We start from the raw sequence: 19,130 nt of genomic DNA on the forward strand, positions 1-19,130 counted from the left end.
TGTTTGCTTTTGCAGTAAGCATCATGCATGAGGATTGGTGCTGGAAGAACAAGAGCCTGGAGGTGGAAGTGCTAGAGGATGACGTGTCTGCAGTTGAGTTCAGGCAGACAGGCTACATGCTGAGATGTTCCCTGTCTCACGCCATCACTCTGGTATGTACGGCTTACAGAGTCTCTTATTTGGCAAAACCCTCACCTTGTGGATATCAAGAAAGACTAACATGCCAGGAATCTTGTAAACGTAGTCAAGTCAGATTTCCTTTTCTGCCTCTCTGCTCGCCCACCTGTTACGCAGTGCATAATCAGGAAGCATTTATAGTCTCTGAGTGGAAGGACCCCTGTATTTAGGAGGTTTCCTTGTCCTGGCCCTACACTAAATCTGACTGGTGATTCGAGGTGGCCTTTGGTACAGTGCAGAGCACACTGGCTTTATATTATTAGTAATAATAGCTTTGGGTAAATTCATTTACTGCTTCTCAGCCTCAGTTTTCACTGAAAATTGAGATCTTAATACCTACTTCTTAGGGTTATGGCAGGGCTTAAGTGAACCTCTTAGGTATCAAAGTGTCCTTGGTGTACCCCGCTCTTGTTTATTAAGATACTGCCAAGTGAGTTTCTCTGATATATATAATATATTTTTTTTTTTTTTTTGGATGGAGTCTTGCTCTGTTGCCCAGGCTGGAGTGCAGTGGCACAATCTCGGCTCACTGAAACCTCCACCTCCCGGGTTCAAGCGATTCTCCTGCCTCAGCCTCCCAAGTAGCTGGGACTAGAGGTGCGTGCCACCATGCCCAGCTAATTTTTTTTTTTTTTTTTGTATTTTTAGTAGTGACAGAGTTCCACCATATTGGCCAGGCTGGTCTTAAACTCCTGACCTCAGGGGATCCACCCGCCTTGGCCTCCCAGAGTGCTAGGATTACAAGCGTGAGCCACTGTGTTCCACCTTCTCTGGTAAATTTATTCCAGCGCAGAGGACGAAGCTGTAAACAGGATCTTAGCTTCTTGTTGACTGTGGTCTCTGTGGCCTGAAAGGCAGTGTGAAATGGGTTTCAGGAGCACCTCTGTAGATCCCTTCGTGAATTTTCTATAATGTTTTGATGTCGAGCGGCGGCAAATGTCATTGTCAGGTCTTAGTTTCTCTGTAGAGAAACTAGAAGAATTCAAACTGGTGTTTCACATGCCAGCTTACTCCCTAACTGCTTAATTACAAAAACTCGACAGGCTGATTTGTTATAGGAGATCAATTAATATCCGGTTCATAATAAGTGATAGATACTTAGGAAACCTTTCCCTTCCAGCAGTGGAGTGGATTTCCAGCTCCCTTGTAATAAGATCCTTTTTTTTTTTTGACACTTCCTTAACCCCTTCTTTATCTCCTCCCACTCTCCCCTCACTCGCCGGGCCCCAGCCGCAGTGGTCCTCTCCAGTCCCACACCAAGCTCACTCCCTCCTCGGGGCCTTCGCACATACTGTCCCCTCTGCCTGGAGTGCTGTGTCTTCTCCAGAAACACGTGTCTTGGTTTTTCCTCCTCATTCAGGCTGCAGCCCTATTGTTCAGGAGAGATGTGCCCTGGGACCAGCAAGCTAAAGACCCCTAGGTGGGGATTGTTCTTCTCTTGCTTTCCTGTTTGTTTTCATGGCTTTGTTACTGAGCAGTTGAGATCACTGATTTATTTGTTGACGCATTGATTTTGTCTTCCTGTATTAGAACATAAGCCCTGTGAGAGCAGGAGCCGTGGTCATGACTCCCAAGGCCCAGCCTTGTGTCTGTCACATAGCAGGTGCTCAATAAATACTAGTTGATTGAATGAACAATAGCACACTTTTGTTGGAAGTTTTGGGAGGTTTTTAATTTTCCTGTGGCACCCAACTGCTCCGATGATAAATGGGCAAAACAGATGACTGGTTTGGAAGGAGAAATATTATTAATCATCTTGGTGTCTCCATCTCTCCTAGTAAGTCATTGTATTGGCTTTGCTCCCTTAGGAATTTTATCAGGATGGAAATGGACGTGAGAATGTGGGGATTTATAACCTCTCCAAAGGAGTCAACTGATTCTGCCTGTCCAAGCCTGGTAAGTTTGGAAGGATTGATGTGCCATGAATTAGAAGAATGGAAAGGCACCAGAGGATGGTTTTGAAGGCATTTTTTTCTACCTTGGTTCTGTTTGCACCAAGCTTTCAATTTCAGTGTGTTCAACCTGCTCTTATTTTCTGTCTCTCTTACTGGCCCTTTCACCTCCAAAAATATACCATTGGCCAATGACCTCTCTTTATAGTGCTGTTTTAAAATTTGAATCATTTCCCACTTTGCTTAAAATCTTTCAGTGGCTTCTCGCTCTTTCTCTTTTTTTTTCTCTTTTTTTTTTGAGATGGAGTCTTGCTCTGTCACCCAGGCTGGAGTGCAGTGGCTCGATCTTGGCTAACTGCAGCCTCTGCCTCCTGGGTTCAAGCGATTCTCCTGCCTCAGCCTCTCGAGTAGCTGGGATTACAGGTGCCCGCCACCACATCCGGCTAACTTTTGTATTTTTAGTAGGGATGGGTTTACCACGTTGCCTAGGCTGGTCTCAAACTCCTGACCTCAAGTGATCCGCCCGCCTCAGCCTCCCAAAGTGCTGGGATTACAGGTGTGAGCCACTGCACCCAACCCTCTGTCTCTTTTATAATGGCTTTTTTTTGGAGACAGAATTTGCATATCATAAAACTCACCTATTTAAGATGTACAATAAAATGATTTGTAGTAAATTTATCAAGTTGCACAACCATGGCCGGAATCCAGTTTTAGACCTGTTCATTACTCACAGTGTTAGATCCTCTGTGCCTGTTGACAGTTTATCCCTGTTTCCAGCCACGGCCAGCCACTGATCTATTTTCTGTCCCCATGGATTGGCTTTTTTTGGATGTTTATCATACGATGCTGGTATTTTGTTTGGCTTCTTTGATTTAACATGTTTTTGAAGTTTATCTGTGTCATAGCACATATCAGTAGTTTGTTCTGTTACATTGCTGTGTAGTATTCTGGTGTGTGGTTATATCATATTTTGTGTATCCATTTACCAGTTGGTGGATATTTGAGTGGTTTCCAGTTTGGTGCTGTTATGACTAATGTTACGGACATTCTTGTACAAGTCTTTGTGTCCATATGTTTTCATTTTTCTTGTTTCAATACCTAGGAATGGAATTGCTGCATTGTGTGATAAATTTATGTTTAACCTTTTAAGAAACTGTCAAATTGTTTTCCACAGAGGCTGTGTCATTTGATACTCCCACCAGCAATGCACGAGGGTTCCTGTTGCTTCACCTCCTTCGCCAACATTTGTTATTGTCAGTTTTATTATAGTCATCTTGGTAGATGTGAAGTCGTGTCTCATTGTGGTTTTGTTTTGCATTTTCCTAATGAATAATTCAGTGGCTCCTCCTTTTGGTTCCTCAGATAAAATACAAACTCCTTAACCTGACCTTAGCTCCTGTGTAACCCAGCCCTGTCTGCCACTCCTTCTACTCCAGCCACTCTGTCCTTCCGGGTGTCAGTTCAGCTGCCTTTGGCTACATGTAACAAAATCCATACAGCAGTGCCGTCAGCAAGTGGTAGTTTATTTGGCTCAATAAAGAAGTGTGGCAGTGTGTGGCGGCCAGCATGGGTTCAGCAGCTGGTAGATGTTAGGGGTGGTGTCTTTGTGATTCTTTAGGCCTTTCCCTTGTATTTTTTGCCTTATATTTTCTAGATGGCTGTGGTTAGAAAACTTACGTTTAAAGGAGGAAGTCGAGGAGGGGGCAGGCAAACATTTCCTTGCGCCCCCTCCTCCAGTAAGCCACTTGTCTGTATTATTGGCCAGAACCGTGCCACATGGTTACTTCTAGCTGCAAGGGAGGCTGGGACAGTTGGGTATGCTGCCTGAGGCTGAGCATGTTGCCACCCTCAACATAACCAGGGTTTGTTCTCAAGGCAGGAAGGATGCCTGTTGAGGAAACAATGAGCCAGCTGTGAGGCAGATGCTGTTCTCTGTGGACATGTCCTCCTGCCTCTCCTAGCTGGGGCCTTCTTACCCATCAGTTCAGTATTGCTTCCCTGGGGAAGGATGGCCTCCAGGGCCACTTAGGCCTGCCTCCTACGCTCTTGCCCTCAGCACTCACTTCTGTCCCCTTCTTGCATGTGCCACAATTGATATATTTGTGGCTGTCAAATGCTCCCCCTCTCTGTGGATGGTACACTCTATGAAGACAGGGACCACTGCTCTATCAGTCCCCACTGTGTACTAGTACCTTGCACAATACCTGGCCAGGAAGAGGTGCTCTGTTGGTATTTGTTGAATGAAAGACCAAACAGAACGAACAGAGAAACCTGATTTTTTTTTTTTTTTTTTTTTTTTTGATGATAACTACTCTGGGGCTTGTTGAGTGCAATGAAAACAGCAGGGTGGTTTTAGCTAATTTCAGGTTTTTGTAGGAAGTGTGGCCAAAATATTGGTTAATGATGATTTGGGGGAAATACATTGTTATTCCTTGTATCTTCCTGAAATTGATTGTGTTCCTCTGGCAAGTGATGAAATGTACCCCTACTCGGAGTGTCCTCCCACACAGACTCACACTTTTCTGGGGCTTCCCTTACTCCTCACCTCCTTTTTAGGAATATTTATAGGAAGAAATTGAGGCTGTGGTTATCTCTTGGATCCTTAATAGAATCTTTTAAGTAGAAAATTATCCTCAGTCCAATCTGCAATAGAAATGTACTTTCTGTTCCTTCTCGTGCATGGGTCCGTTCACTTGGTCTGTGCAGATTTAACTCGTGTGAGTTGCTACATTATGGAAAATGATAACCATGTGCCTGTGATTGGGCCGTTGCACGGATCAGGTCATTGGTAAAAAGCCTTCATAGGCCGTAAAAACGTTGCCTGCCTAGTATTTCTGATCCCATTATGGCAGATCTACAATACGTTTGAGTTTTCACATGCAAAGAGCTGCCACTCGATTTCAGATGTTGCAATTGCTCAGTGTAATAGATGCTGTTCTCTGAAAATTACTTTTGATTTCCTGTCTGTAGGTGTGTACAAAGTGACCCCTCGCTCCTGCCACCGGTTTGAGCAAGCGTTCTACACCTATGACACGTAAGCCTGGGAATTGAATGCTTTGTGGTATTTGTGTACATTCTGTGGAGGATTCTTCATTTACTTCAGAGAACAAAAGGAGTTTCTCTATTTTCTTCTGAAAGTGGCAAGGTTAGGCCTTCAGCCGCATTTCTAGATAAGGATTTTAAGACCCTTGGATTAGTTACTGAGGAACTGGAGATAGGATCCCTTTCCCAAGAATTCTGTAACCCCAGGATAGAGGGCTGTGTTTTTGAAGTGCCTTAAAGAGAAGCTTTGTCAAATCTCCCAGCCCTCACCGATGGGCATCTGTCAAGCTCAAGTCTGCCATTTTTATATTTTTACAGACGTATGTGGGTTTCACTGGGAATTGAAAGCATAAAGTTGTGGAGTGGAGAATTAGTTTACTCTTTAAAATACTTCTCTGGATCTCCAGAGTTCTTTTACCCCAGACTAAGAGCAATTTTCTGTAGTGTATCTAGGGTGAGGAAGGATGCCCAAAAAGGGTATTGCTGATGATCTTCTGAGAATGAGTAGGTTCGAGTGTTTCCTCTCCTGTGATTTGTAGGTCCTCATCTAGTATCTTGACATTGACAGCCATTCGCCACCATGTCCTTGGAACTATCACCACCGACAAAATGATGGATGTCACTGTGACTATCAAGTAAGATGAGCGATCTGCGGTGGGCTGAGAGTGGCGGGGGAGGGTGTGGATGAGGCCTGGGGAGTCTCTAATAGGCTGTCTGGAAATTAGTTTTGATTTCTTATCTCTAGATGTGTATACAAATGGCCTTCCCTCTCTTATAGGACATCGCCATTGCCGTCAATTCCCAGCAGCCTTGATCCTTTCCTTTTCTGATTCAGAAATTACCTGTGGGTGAGGAAGAGCATTGCGACAGCTTGTTTCAGGATCTTCAATTTCTGTTTGAACTCTTTGTACTTCTCATCTTTGCTAAGGAAAAAAAAATCTCCGGGGTTTCTGCATTGTATTTCAAGTGTTTTAGCAAATTCAAATTGCCTATTTTTTTTAGACTTTTGCTTGAAGGCTTGGGAAATAGAGATGGCACCTGGTATAAGAGAAGGGTTGTGGGAGAGGAAGTATTTGAAAGGCAAGTCCCTTACCGAGGGTCACGTTCATGTGAATGTCGCCTTTCAGGGAATTTTTGCAGTGTGGTGAGGTACCTGTGACACCCCAATTTTCTTGAGAAGTGAATGAGTTTTGGCAACATGACCGTCTTTGTCAAGTAGAATGGGAATCACAGTCACTGTCTCCCCCCTGCCTCTGGTTGGAGTCACCTTTCCGGCTATGTTTCCATCTTTCTGTCCACCGTCTGTTTATCCATTCATCATCCCTGCAGAGTACATGATGACTGAATAACTGAGAGTCTTCAGTGTTTAGGCACTGGGCTTATGAGGCCACAGCCCCTACACTCATGGGATTGACAGTCTCATGGGGGGAACAGTGGTCAGAGACTCCCATGCAGAACTCTAAAATGACAGCTGTTCTGAGTGTTTTGAGCTTGACCTTGAGGGCATGCAGGACAGGTAGGCTGCGGGGGGCCAGGCCATGTTAAGGTCCATAGTCTTTGTCCCGTGACGCAATTGACGTGTTTACATAGAGAAATGACTTTTTTCTTCCTGAAAGGTCCCCCTATCGGCTGAGTGGAGAACAGACAGAAGAGGCCTGAGAGTGGGAGGTGGTGGAGGCAGAGGGAGGTGATGGGGGCCCCAGACTGGTGGCTGCGGAGATGGAGAGTGACGGACCGGTTGGAGAGTCGTTGAAGGACTGAGTTGATGAGACGTGGCACTAAAGTGAGCACTGGGTTAGGGCAGGAGAAATGTCAGGGCTGGCCCTGGTTTCTGGTGATGGAGAGCCAGGTTTTTAGCTGGGGGTGGATTTGCTGAGGGTCCGTTGTGTGCCCAGAATGTGCTTGTTGCTGTCTTTTACTGTCATTTACTGTCTTCCTGCCTGGATAGTATGAATTACTGATAGGACTAGCAATCTACCTTCTTACCAGTAACTCCATATCACCTCCTTTCAGCTCAATTACATTCATTTTTGTAACTTCACAAGGGTGTTTGTGTTGCTTGCTTGTGCTGGAGGTTGTACGGAATGCATCTTTCAGCTAGACAGAGCCACTTGGATCCCCCTTGGGGATCTTGTACTTAGCAGACCCAAAACCTGACTGCCGATGGTTGCCCTTCATAGAGCCCCTCTGTGGTCTTTTCTGATTCAGATATGGCAGCTCCCGCTTTCTTCTTGCTTCTTGATTCTTCTTTCCCTTGCACCCTAAGCCCAGCCAATTCCTCAACAAAGCCTTGGCTTTACAGTCAAAATACACCCGTCATCTAGTCCCTTCTTACCATGTGGCCCTCAGCCTTGGTCTGACCCCATTCTAGGGTCACTGCAGCAGCTTCCCAGCTGGCCTTCCCTTCTTACCACGTGGCCCTCAGCCCTAGTCTGACCCCCTCTGGGATCATTGCAGCAGCTTCCCAGCTGGCCTTCCCTTCTTACCACGTGGCCCTCAGCTGTGGTCTGACCCCCCTCTGGGATCATTGCAGCAGCTTCCCAGCTGGCCTTCCTGTTTCCACCATTGCTTTGTGTGTTTTCCATGAAGCAGCGAGCGATTTCTTTTATCATACCATTCCTCGACTGAAAACTCCAGTGACTCGAGGTCGGCACCAAGCCTGCGAAGTCTCAGTCTGACACCTGCTGCCCCTTGGACCCCTCTGACAGATATGACTCTTCCGTGGACCCCTGTGCCCCAGGCTGGGCTGGTCTTGCCATTGGTTGAACATCTGAGTGAGCTTTCTCTCCAAGGACTTTGTACTTGGCATCGCTTTGCCTGAGCTACTGTTTACCCAGAGAGCTACATGGCGCATTCTCTCCCTTCCTTCAGACCTTTGCTCAATGTCATCTTATCAGAAAGGCCTTGACTGTCCCTTTAATGTAAAACAGTGCTCTGGGCTCTCTGTCTTCCCACACTGCTTTATTTTTCTTTATTGCACTTTTCCTCTGGTATTATTTTTCTGTGTATTTTCAGCCCCTTCCCACTGAAATGTGGATTCCACAGGGGTAGGAAGTGTGGTCTGTTTTGTCGGTGGTGTATCCCTGGTGCGTAGTTCTCTATCATAGCAGTTGTCAATGAAGGTAGAATGAAGGAACAGAGGATGGTGGCATGGAGAAAACTCCATGTCGTACATGGAAACTGACAAGCTTATATCCAGTCACCATAAAATCAACCGTATTTCATTCCAGCCCAGACCTACCAGATACTGCCACCATCACTGCGAAGCTCAGTTATTTTTTGTGAAACTACTAGTTTATTTAAAACAGAAGGCCCCTCCACCGTGGTGTCATGATAAGATGTCCAGTTTTTAACTCGCAAGTCCATACTTGTAGAAAGGTCAAATTCCCACTGACCGCAAGGATACGCAACCACGTCCTAGGGGCTGCCGTTTCTTTCTTCCAGGTCGTCCATCGACAGTGAACCTGCCTTGGTCTTAGGCCCTCTGAAGTCTGTGCAGGAGCTGTGGAGGGAGCAGCAGCTGGCTGAGATCGAGGCCCGCAGGCAGGAGAGGGAGAAGAATGGCAAAGAGGAAGACGAAGAAAGAATGACCAAGCCTCCCGTGCAGGAGATGGTAGATGAGTTACAAGGCCCCTTCTCATATGATTTCTCTTACTGGGCACGGTAAGCTCTCTTGTGCATTTCCTTAGTGTCCTCTGTTCTGTGGGGACAGGACCCGCCAAACTGAAGTATACTAATTATTTTAGGTCTGGAGAGAAAATCACTGTTACACCATCATCTAAAGAGCTGCTCTTTTATCCCCCTTCAATGGAAGCCGTTGTCAGTGGAGGTAAATGTCACCTCAGCAAGCGAATGTCACACACACCTTTGCAATTGTTCCCTTGCCTGCATTTACAAGTAGACTTGTGATGTTATAGTGAAGCCATCTTTGTAAGCCACCTTACATCCTCTCTGGCACACAGATGTTACTGTTGGTTGGATAGATGGATGGATGGATGGTTTGGTTGGTTGGATGGATGGATGGATTGGTGGATGCATGACTGATTGATTTAGGTAAATAAAAGTAACTTTTGCTGTTAGAATTGAGTTGATCTTTTTGGAAAAGGACTTGGTTTTCTTTGACATTACCAGGTCGACAGCAGAAGGCAGATGAGGCGCAAAGCTGCCTGTGATGATCTTTGATGATCTTTCTGTTGTTTGGCAGAGCATGATGGGAGGGTCCTTTTTTGGGGAATGGATGACTGAAGTGATCACTTGTGGAGTATTTGTCTTTTGCTGCTTATTATTTTTTTCTCAGCACTGTGGCTTCATTAAGTTGTGGGTGTTACGTGGTTCGTGTTTGGAAGTAGACGGTGTTGAAGACTGTGACTTCTAGCAGGTAGGCTGTTTGGGGCGGTCTTTCTCAGTGGGTCCTCTGGAGGTTGAGCAGCACGGCCTCCTGTCTGCTATAAAGTGTTCCCTCCTGATCTGTGACCTCCTGAGAACCTAGGAAGAGTAGTAGGAAAAACCCAGCCTTCAGCGTTTTTTGATTCTCTTGCTAAAGTCCTTCACACTGAGAAAGGCCTTTCAGGGATGGAAAGAGGCTTGGGCTGAATCTGATTATTGAGCTCCCCGGGGTACTAAATAACCGCATTTGGAACTAGCTTCTAAGATCTGTTTTAGCCACTTTTGTCATGGGAAACCCCCAACCAAGATGCTCCTGTCTCTGCAGCCAAGCCGCATCCTTGTGTTTATTTCTTCCCCTCTTAGAAAGCTGCCCAGGGAAGCTGATCGAGATCCACGGGAAGGCAGGCCTGTTTTTAGAAGGCCAGATCCACCCCGAGTTGGAAGGAGTCGAGATTGTCATCAGTGAAAAGGGGGCAAGTTCACCCCTGATCACAGTCTTTACTGATGACAAAGGTGCCTACAGGTGAGCCCGGGATAGAGACACATTTGCCTGGGATCAGCGTGGGAGTTCTCTGAAGAAACTGGGGCCCACATTTCCTTGGGCTCGGTAAGGCTTCCTGTAGGGTGTGAACAAAGCCATTGGTAGCATTCTGCTTTCTTCTCTTCAGTGTTGGCCCCCTGCACAGTGACCTGGAGTACACGGTGACCTCACAGAAGGAGGGCTATGTTCTGACTGCGGTGGAAGGAACCATCGGAGACTTCAAGGCCTATGCCCTGGCAGGCGTAAGCTTTGAGGTAACTAACACTGTGTTTTCAAAAGGCAGTTATATTGAGGCATAATTAACATATAATAAACTGCACAAAAAGGGTACAGTGTGGTAGTCTGGACCTATGAATACACCCCTGAAAACACCTCCACAATCAAAATAGTGAGCACATCTGTGGCCCTCAAGGTTTCCTCCTGCCCCTTGGTAATCCCTCCCTCCTGCCCTTCCGCTGAGCTGATGATCTGCTTTTCATCACCATTGGTTAGTTTGCATTTTCGAGTTTTACAGGTTGGTGCAAAAGTGATTGGGGTTCTTGCCATTGAGAATAATGGCAGAAACCGTAATCACTTTTGCTCCAACTTGTATATAAATGGAATCAAACGGGATATACGGTTTTTTTTTTTTTTTTTTTGGTCTGAATTCTTTCATGCAGCATAATTTGGAGAGCTGTTGACTTTAGCATGTTTATGTACCTTCTGGGAAGTAGTTAAAGCTATCGTCCGTAACTGTTCCATATTGAAGGACACAGAATGTTCTTATTGAGGCGTTTGCTGCCTAGCTCCCTTCCATCGGTCCTTCCTGGGAAGAAGCGTGCTGCGATTGTACAGAGTGGGTCTGGAGATCGTTGAGAATGAATATTTATAAACCATAGGCCATAGGAAAAGAGCGACAGATTACATTGTATAAAAATTTAAAATTCTATATTGCTGAATACATTTGGAACCAAACTGAAAGATATTCAAATTCGGAAGAAATGTTTGTATCATAAATAATATCCCCATTTTACAAGGAGCTCCTAAAATCGGTAAGAAAAAGACAACCTAGTAGAAAAAAAATGAACAAAGATTATGAAAAGAAATTCATGGAAGTAACGCAGGTGACTAATAAACACGGAAACACAAAGCCTCCGTAGTTACTGAGGAAATGTGCTAAGGAAGTTACAGTCGAAACACTGTTTTGCGGGGATTAGATTTGCTGTAATTAAGACAATCTCTCTTTTTTTGGTAAGCGTGGGTTTCCCCAAGCATAAATAATTTATGGGACTGTAAGTGGTTACAGCCACTTTGGAATGCAATTTGATAGCATCTTTCTGAATTTAAAGTGCATGTATCCAACAATTCTACTTCTAGGAATTGATCAGGAAAAAAAAAAAAAAAAACTAAGTGCATAGAGATACATATTTGGGGATATTCCGATTGTCTCTTGTGTACCACAAAAATAGGTGCTGTGGTTTATCAAGCCCTGCCTTAGAATGCTGTGCAGTAGTTAAGAAGCAGGCAGATTTCTATTGGTTGGCAGAAGAGCACCAGGATAAATTGTTGAGGAAGAAAGCAAGTTGCAGAACTGTATACATAACATGCCATTTTTATTTCACCTCCTCCACCCACTCAATGAACTTGCCAGTCTGTGAACAATAATATGTAATGTTTATAAAATTTATGTGGGCATAGAAAGAGTTCTGGGCTGGGCACGTGGCTCATGCCTCTAATCCCAGCATGTTGGGAGGCCCAGGTATGTGGATTGCTTGAGCCCAGTAGTTTGAGATCAACCTGGGCAACATGGCAAGACCCATCTCTATAAAAAATACGGAAATGTAGCTGGGCATGGTGGTGTGCGCCTATAGTCCCATCTCAGGAGGTTAAAGCTGGAGGGTTGCTTGAGCTAGGGAGGCGAAGGTTGTAGTGAGTCCAGATTGTGCCACTGCACTCCAGCCTGGGTGACAGAGCAAGACCCTATCTCAAAAAAAAAAAAAAGTTCTAGAAGGCTACACAGCAAACTTACAAAACTAATAACATTAGTTACCTGTGGGAAGAAAGATTAGGTCCCCTGTCCTCCTCTGAGTAACAATAAAAGAAAAAAACCTTAAAAGAATGACCTCTTGACTTGTGGAATTGTTATCTTCATAGTGAGTAGGAGTTTAACCTTACTCTGGTCTCACTTTCTCATCCCCAGATAAAAGCTGAGGATGACCAGCCGCTCCCGGGAGTCCTCTTATCTCTGAGCGGTGGCCTGTTTCGTTCCAACCTCTTGACCCAGGACAACGGCATTCTGACATTCTCAAACCTGGTAACATGTTCTGCAATTTACCATCTGCCTGTCTTCCCTGAGAGAGAGCCAGGATGCAGCATGCGAGACTTACGTGTTGCTTGACAATGTGAGAAGAGAAAACCAATGTGGAGTGGTTTCAGTTTCTTGGGGGCCCACAGTCATTAGAGTATTGCTCTTACTCGAACTTAATGCTGCTGATTCATGTTCCCTTCCACAGGCGCCTCTTGTTTTCTGATCACCCGCTTGTCACTAAGAGAGTGTAATTAATTTCCCTGCCCACAACGGCTGCTCTCTTAGGTGTCTTCTTGTTTTGCCACAGAATCATGTTTATGATGCTGAATCTTGTTTGGTGGTTAGCTTGCGTTTCTTCTGAAAAGCACATTCCACCTGGTGGGAAGAGAGCAGCAGTTTTTCTTTCAAGATGCAGTCAGAGGCCCTGACTGGTGGGGATTCAGGAAGTGTGTGTTAGTTGGTCATCTTGTCAGTCACGGTAACAAAGTGTCTGTGGTGGGGCTATTGGAGACCGGGCAGCGGGGGCATCTGAAGACACCACTTTTCAGTGATGCAGACTGCTCCTTACTTGCTGTGTCATATCAGGCAAGTTACTTTGCCTCTCTGAGCCTCAGTTTCTTTATTCATTAAATTCAAGTATGGGCCAGGTATGGGAGAAAGGGGGTGATACTGGAATCTAGTGGATAGAGGCCGTGGATGCTGCTAAAATTTTTATAGTGGGCTGGGCCTGGTGGCTCATGCCTGTAATCCCAATATTTTGGGAGGCGAAGGTGGGTGGATCACCTGAGGTCAGGAGTTCAAGACCACACTGGCCAACATGGTGAAACCCCGTTTCTACTAAATACAAAACTCAGCTGAGTGTAGTGGCGCACGCCTGTGATCCCAGCTACTCGGGAGGCTGAGGCTGGAGAATTGCTTGAACCTGGGAGGCAGAGATTGCTGTGAGCAAGATTACACCACTGTGTTCCAGCCTGGGCAACAGGAATGAGACTCTGTCTCAAAAAAAAAAAAGAAGGGATCATCAAACACAATGCATCAACCTCCTTGAGCCATATAAACCGAGGAAGCAGGCAAGCCTGTGTGTGAGATTCCACTCTGTTGTTGGTACCACCCGGCTCTGGCAACCCCGAAGGCCACCCTTCCCTGTTGTTACTGTGTAAGGAGGAAGGAGCACTGGTTTGCAAGTCAGAAGCCTGGGTTGAAGCCTCTGCTTGAGTTTCTGCTGGCTGTGGGACTGTGGGGTTATTTTCCTGGCTGGCCTCCTTTCCTACATGTCCAATGCAGGGGTTCCAGTCACATGCATTGGGCACCATTACATGTCGAATCTGTGCCAGGATCTAGAAAAATGGCTGGGCTCAGGCCAAGGGGCCTTCCTATCTGGCAGTGAAAATAAGAGAAGATACCCAGGGCCCTGAGCCTGAGTCTGGAGGAAAAGTCATGAGCACAGGGCAGTGTCAGGGCCTGGGAGCTGCCACAGAGGAGCCCACCTGGGTGACAGACACCTGTAGGCTCATCAGGGATGGCCAGTGCCCAACACAGGGAACTGGAGAAATGTTTCATGCACGACTGTTTTTTTCCCTTCTTAGCTACCTTGAGGATCTTGATTATAATAGTTAGGATGGAATGCAGTGGCAGAAAATCATCAACTGGAGAAGGTGGAAGAGGTACCAGAAGCCACCCGGGAGGTGTCTTGAGGCTCAGAGAATCATCAACTGGAGAAGGTGGAAGAGGTACGAAAAAAGTTGGGAGGTGTCTTGCGTCTCCTAAAATCATCAACTCTAGAAGATGGTAAAGGTACCGGTGACACTCGATGGGTGGTGTCTCTGGTATCAGAAAATCATCAACTGTAGAAGGTGGAAGAGGTACCAGAAGACACCCGGGAGGTGTCTTGAGGCTCAGAGAATCACGAACTGGAGAAGGTGGAAGAGGTACGAAAAAAGAGTCGGGAGGTGTGTTGCGTCTCCTAAAATCAGCTCAAGAAGATGGTACAGGTCCATGGCGACACTCGATGGGAGGTGTCTCTGGTGTCAGAAAATCATGCACTGCAGAAGGTGGAAGAGGTACCAGAAGACACCCGGGAAGTGTCTTGAGGCTCAGAGAATCATCAACTGGAGATGGTGGAAGAGGTACAAAAAAAGACTCGGGAGGCGTCTTGCATCTCCTAAGATCATCTGCTCCATGAAATCATGGAGGTCCCCGGCGACACTCGGCGGGCAGTTTCTGTGGTGTCAGAAAATCATCAACTGCAGAAGGTGGAAGAGGTACCAGAAGACACCCGGGAGGTATCTTGAGGCTCAGAGAATCATCAACTGGAGAAGGTGGAAGATGTACGGAAAAAGAGTTGGGAGGTGTCTTGCGTCTACTAAAATCATCAACTCTAGAAGATGGTAAAGGTCCCCGGCGACACTCGACGGGAGGTGTCTCTGGTGTCACAAAATCGTCAACTGGAGAAGGTGGAAGAGGTACCAGAAGACACCCGGGAAGTGTCTTGAGGCTCAGAGAATCATGAACTGGAGAAGGTGGAAGAGGTACGAAAAAAGAGTTGGGAGGTGTCTTGCGTCTCCTAAAATCATCAGCTCGAAGAAATGATACTGGTCTCCGGCGACACTAGACGGGCGGTTTCTGTGGTGTCAGAAAATCATGCAGTGGAGAAGGTGGAAGAGGTACCAGAAGACACCCGTGAAGTGTCTTGAGGCTCAGAGAATCATCAACTGGAGATGGTGGAAGAGGTACGAAAAAAGACTCGAGAGACGTCTTGCATCTCCTGAAATCATCTGCTCTATGAAATGATATAGGTCCCCGGCGACACTCGGGCAGTTTCTGTGGTGTCAGAAAATCATCAGCTGGAGAAGGTTGAAGAGGTACCAGAAGACACCCGGGAGATGTCTTGAGGCTCAGAGAATCAACTGGAGAAGGTGGAAGAGGTACGAAAAAAGAGTCGGGAGGTGTCTTGCGTCTCCTAAAATCAGCCCAAGAAGATGGTACAGGTCCACGGCGACACTCGATGGGAGGTGTCTCTGGTGTCAGAAAATCATGCACTGCAGAAGGTGGAAGAGGTACCAGAAGACACTCGGGAAGTGTCTGGAGGTTCAGAGAATCATGAACTGGAGAAGGTGGAAGAGGTACGAAGAAAGAGTCGGGAGGTGTCTTGCGTCTCCTAAAATCATCAGCTCGAAGAAATGATACTGGTCTCCGGCGACACTAGACGGGCGGTTTCTGTGGTGTCAGAAAATCATGCAGTGGAGAAGGTGGAAGAGGTACCAGAAGACACCCGTGAAGTGTCTTGAGGCTCAGAGAATCATCAACTGGAGATGGTGGAAGAGGTACAAAAAAAGACTCGGGAGACGTCTTGCATCTCCTGAAATCATCTGCTCTATGAAATGATATAGGTCCCCGGCGACACTCGGGCAGTTTCTGTGGTGTCAGAAAATCATCAACTGGAGAAGGTGGAAGAGGTACCAGAAGACACCCGGGAGGTGTCTTGAGGCTCAGAGAATCATCACCTGGAGAAGGTGGAAGAGGTACGAAAAAAGAGTTGGGAGGTGTCTTCTGTCTACTAAAATCATCAACTCTAGAAGATGGTAAAGGTCCCTGGCGACACTCGATGGGAGGTGTCTCTGGTGTCACAAAATCATCCACTGCAGAAGGTGGAAGAGGTACCAGAAGACACTCGGGAGGTGTCTTGAGACTCAGAGAATCATGAACTGGAGAAGGTGGAAGAGGTACGAAAAAAGAGTTGGGAGGTGTCTTGCGTCTCCTAAAATCATCAGCTCGAAGAAATGATACATGTCGCCGGCGACACTCAACGGGTGGTGTCTCTGGTGTCAGAAAATCATGCACTGCAGAAGGTGGAAGAGGTACCAGAAGACACCCGGGAAGTGTCTTGAGGCTCAGAGAATCATCAACTGGAGATGGTGGAAGAGGTACGAAAAAAGACTCGGGAGGCGTCTTGCGTCTCCTAAAATCAGCTCAAGAAGATGGTACAGGTCCACGGCACCACTCGATGGGAGGTGTCTCTGGTGTCAGAAAATCATGCACTGCAGAAGGTGGAAGAGGTACCAGAAGACACTCGGGAAGTGTCTGGAGGTTCAGAGAATCATGAACTGGAGAAGGTGGAAGAGGTACGAAGAAAGAGTCGGGAGGTGTCTTGCGTCTCCTAAAATCATCAGCTCGAAGAAATCATACTGGTCTCCGGCGACACTAGACGGGCGGTTTCTGTGGTGTCAGAAAATCATGCAGTGGAGAAGGTGGAAGAGGTACCAGAAGACACCCGTGAAGTGTCTTGAGGCTCAGAGAATCATCAACTGGAGATGGTGGAAGAGGTACAAAAAAAGACTCGGGAGACGTCTTGCATCTCCTGAAATCATCTGCTCTATGAAATGATATAGGTCCCCGGCGACACTCGGGCAGTTTCTGTGGTGTCAGAAAATCATCAACTGGAGAAGGTGGAAGAGGTACCAGAAGACACCCGGGATGTGTCTTGAGGCTCAGAGAATCATCACCTGGAGAAGGTGGAAGAGGTACGAAAAAAGAGTTGGGAGGTGTCTTCTGTCTACTAAAATCATCAACTCTAGAAGATGGTAAAGGTCCCTGGCGACACTCGATGGGAGGTGTCTCTGGTGTCACAAAATCATCCACTGCAGAAGGTGGAAGAGGTACCAGAAGACACTCGGGAGGTGTCTTGAGACTCAGAGAATCATCAACTGGAGAAGGTGGAAGAGGTACGAAAAAAGAGTTGGGAGGTGTCTTGCGTCTCCTAAAATCATCAGCTCGAAGAAATGATACATGTCGCCGGCGACACTCAACGGGTGGTGTCTCTGGTGTCAGAAAATCATGCACTGCAGAAGGTGGAAGAGGTACCAGAAGACACCCGGGAAGTGTCTTGAGGCTCAGAGAACCATCAACTGGAGATGGTGGAAGAGGTACGAAAAAAGACTCGGGAGGCGTCTTGCATCTCCTAAAATCAGCTCAAGAAGATGGTACAGGTCCACGGCACCACTCGATGGGAGGTGTCTCTGGTGTCAGAAAATCATGCACTGCAGAAGGTGGAAGAGGTACCAGAAGACACTCGGGAAGTGTCTGGAGGTTCAGAGAATCATGAACTGGAGAAGGTGGAAGAGGTACGAAGAAAGAGTCGGGAGGTGTCTTGCGTCTCCTAAAATCATCAGCTCGAAGAAATGATACTGGTCTCCGGCGACACTAGACGGGCGGTTTCTGTGGTGTCAGAAAATCATGCAGTGGAGAAGGTGGAAGAGGTACCAGAAGACACCCGTGAAGTGTCTTGAGGCTCAGAGAATCATCAACTGGAGATGGTGGAAGAGGTACGAAAAAAGACTCGAGAGACGTCTTGCATCTCCTGAAATCATCTGCTCTATGAAATGATATAGGTCCCGGCGACACTCGGCAGTTTCTGTGGTGTCAGAAAATCATCAGCTGGAGAAGGTGAAGAGGTACCAGAAGACACCCGGGAGATGTCTTGAGGCTCAGAGAATCAACTGGAGAAGGTGGAAGAGGTACGAAAAAAGAGTCGGGAGGTGTCTTGCGTCTCCTAAAATCAGCTCAAGAAGATGGTACAGGTCCACGGCACCACTCGATGGGAGGTGTCTCTGGTGTCAGAAAATCATGCACTGCAGAAGGTGGAAGAGGTACCAGAAGACACTCGGGAAGTGTCTGGAGGTTCAGAGAATCATGAACTGGAGAAGGTGGAAGAGGTACGAAGAAAGAGTCGGGAGGTGTCTTGCGTCTCCTAAAATCATCAGCTCGAAGAAATGATACTGGTCTCCGGCGACACTAGACGGGCGGTTTCTGTGGTGTCAGAAAATCATGCAGTGGAGAAGGTGGAAGAGGTACCAGAAGACACCCGTGAAGTGTCTTGAGGCTCAGAGAATCATCAACTGGAGATGGTGGAAGAGGTACGAAAAAAGACTCGAGAGACGTCTTGCATCTCCTGAAATCATCTGCTCTATGAAATGATATAGGTCCCCGGCGACACTCGGGCAGTTTCTGTGGTGTCAGAAAATCATCAACTGGAGAAGGTGGAAGAGGTACCAGAAGACACCCGGGAGGTGTCTTGAGGCTCAGAGAATCATCACCTGGAGAAGGTGGAAGAGGTACGAAAAAAGAGTTGGGAGGTGTCTTCTGTCTACTAAAATCATCAACTCTAGAAGATGGTAAAGGTCCCTGGCGACACTCGATGGGAGGTGTCTCTGGTGTCACAAAATCATCCACTGCAGAAGGTGGAAGAGGTACCAGAAGACACTCGGGAGGTGTCTTGAGACTCAGAGAATCATGAACTGGAGAAGGTGGAAGAGGTACGAAAAAAGAGTTGGGAGGTGTCTTGCGTCTCCTAAAATCATCAGCTCGAAGAAATGATACATGTCGCCGGCGACACTCAACGGGTGGTGTCTCTGGTGTCAGAAAATCATGCACTGCAGAAGGTGGAAGAGGTACCAGAAGACACCCGGGAAGTGTCTTGAGGCTCAGAGAATCATCAACTGGAGATGGTGGAAGAGGTACGAAAAAAGACTCGGGAGGCGTCTTGCGTCTCCTAAAATCAGCTCAAGAAGATGGTACAGGTCCACGGCACCACTCGATGGGAGGTGTCTCTGGTGTCAGAAAATCATGCACTGCAGAAGGTGGAAGAGGTACCAGAAGACACTCGGGAAGTGTCTGGAGGTTCAGAGAATCATGAACTGGAGAAGGTGGAAGAGGTACGAAGAAAGAGTCGGGAGGTGTCTTGCGTCTCCTAAAATCATCAGCTCGAAGAAATGATACTGGTCTCCGGCGACACTAGACGGGCGGTTTC

General features: G+C 46.8%; 2 protein-coding genes across 2 annotated transcripts; one reads left to right on the forward strand and one right to left on the reverse strand.

The window, feature by feature from the left end:
- The first annotated feature begins 20 nt into the window (after nt 1-20).
- LOC115834269 (nodal modulator 3-like) lies at nt 21-12,586 on the forward strand. Its single transcript, XM_030809009.1, is given in 9 exon segments — nt 21-152; nt 1,986-2,073; nt 5,040-5,103; nt 5,651-5,746; nt 8,556-8,774; nt 8,858-8,940; nt 9,861-10,020; nt 10,166-10,292; nt 12,218-12,586. Coding segments are annotated over 9 exon segments (1,164 nt in total). The 5' UTR covers nt 21-23; the 3' UTR covers nt 12,416-12,586.
- A 1,923-nt stretch (nt 12,587-14,509) lies between these two features.
- Nucleotides 14,510-17,279, reverse strand: LOC115834270 (nuclear pore complex-interacting protein family member B4-like). The gene is made up of 5 exons (XM_030809010.1): nt 17,252-17,279; nt 16,532-17,163; nt 16,318-16,405; nt 15,829-16,029; nt 14,510-14,634 (listed from the first exon to the last, which is right to left on the reverse strand). The coding sequence occupies exons 1-5, from the start codon at nt 17,277-17,279 to the stop codon at nt 14,510-14,512; spliced, it is 1,074 nt and encodes a 357-aa protein (XP_030664870.1).
- Between the last annotated feature and the right edge of the window lie 1,851 nt (nt 17,280-19,130).

Source organism: Nomascus leucogenys, unplaced genomic scaffold (genome assembly GCF_006542625.1).
Source record: "Nomascus leucogenys isolate Asia unplaced genomic scaffold, Asia_NLE_v1 001845F_22520_qpd_obj, whole genome shotgun sequence".
Lineage (NCBI taxonomy): Eukaryota > Metazoa > Chordata > Mammalia > Primates > Hylobatidae > Nomascus > Nomascus leucogenys.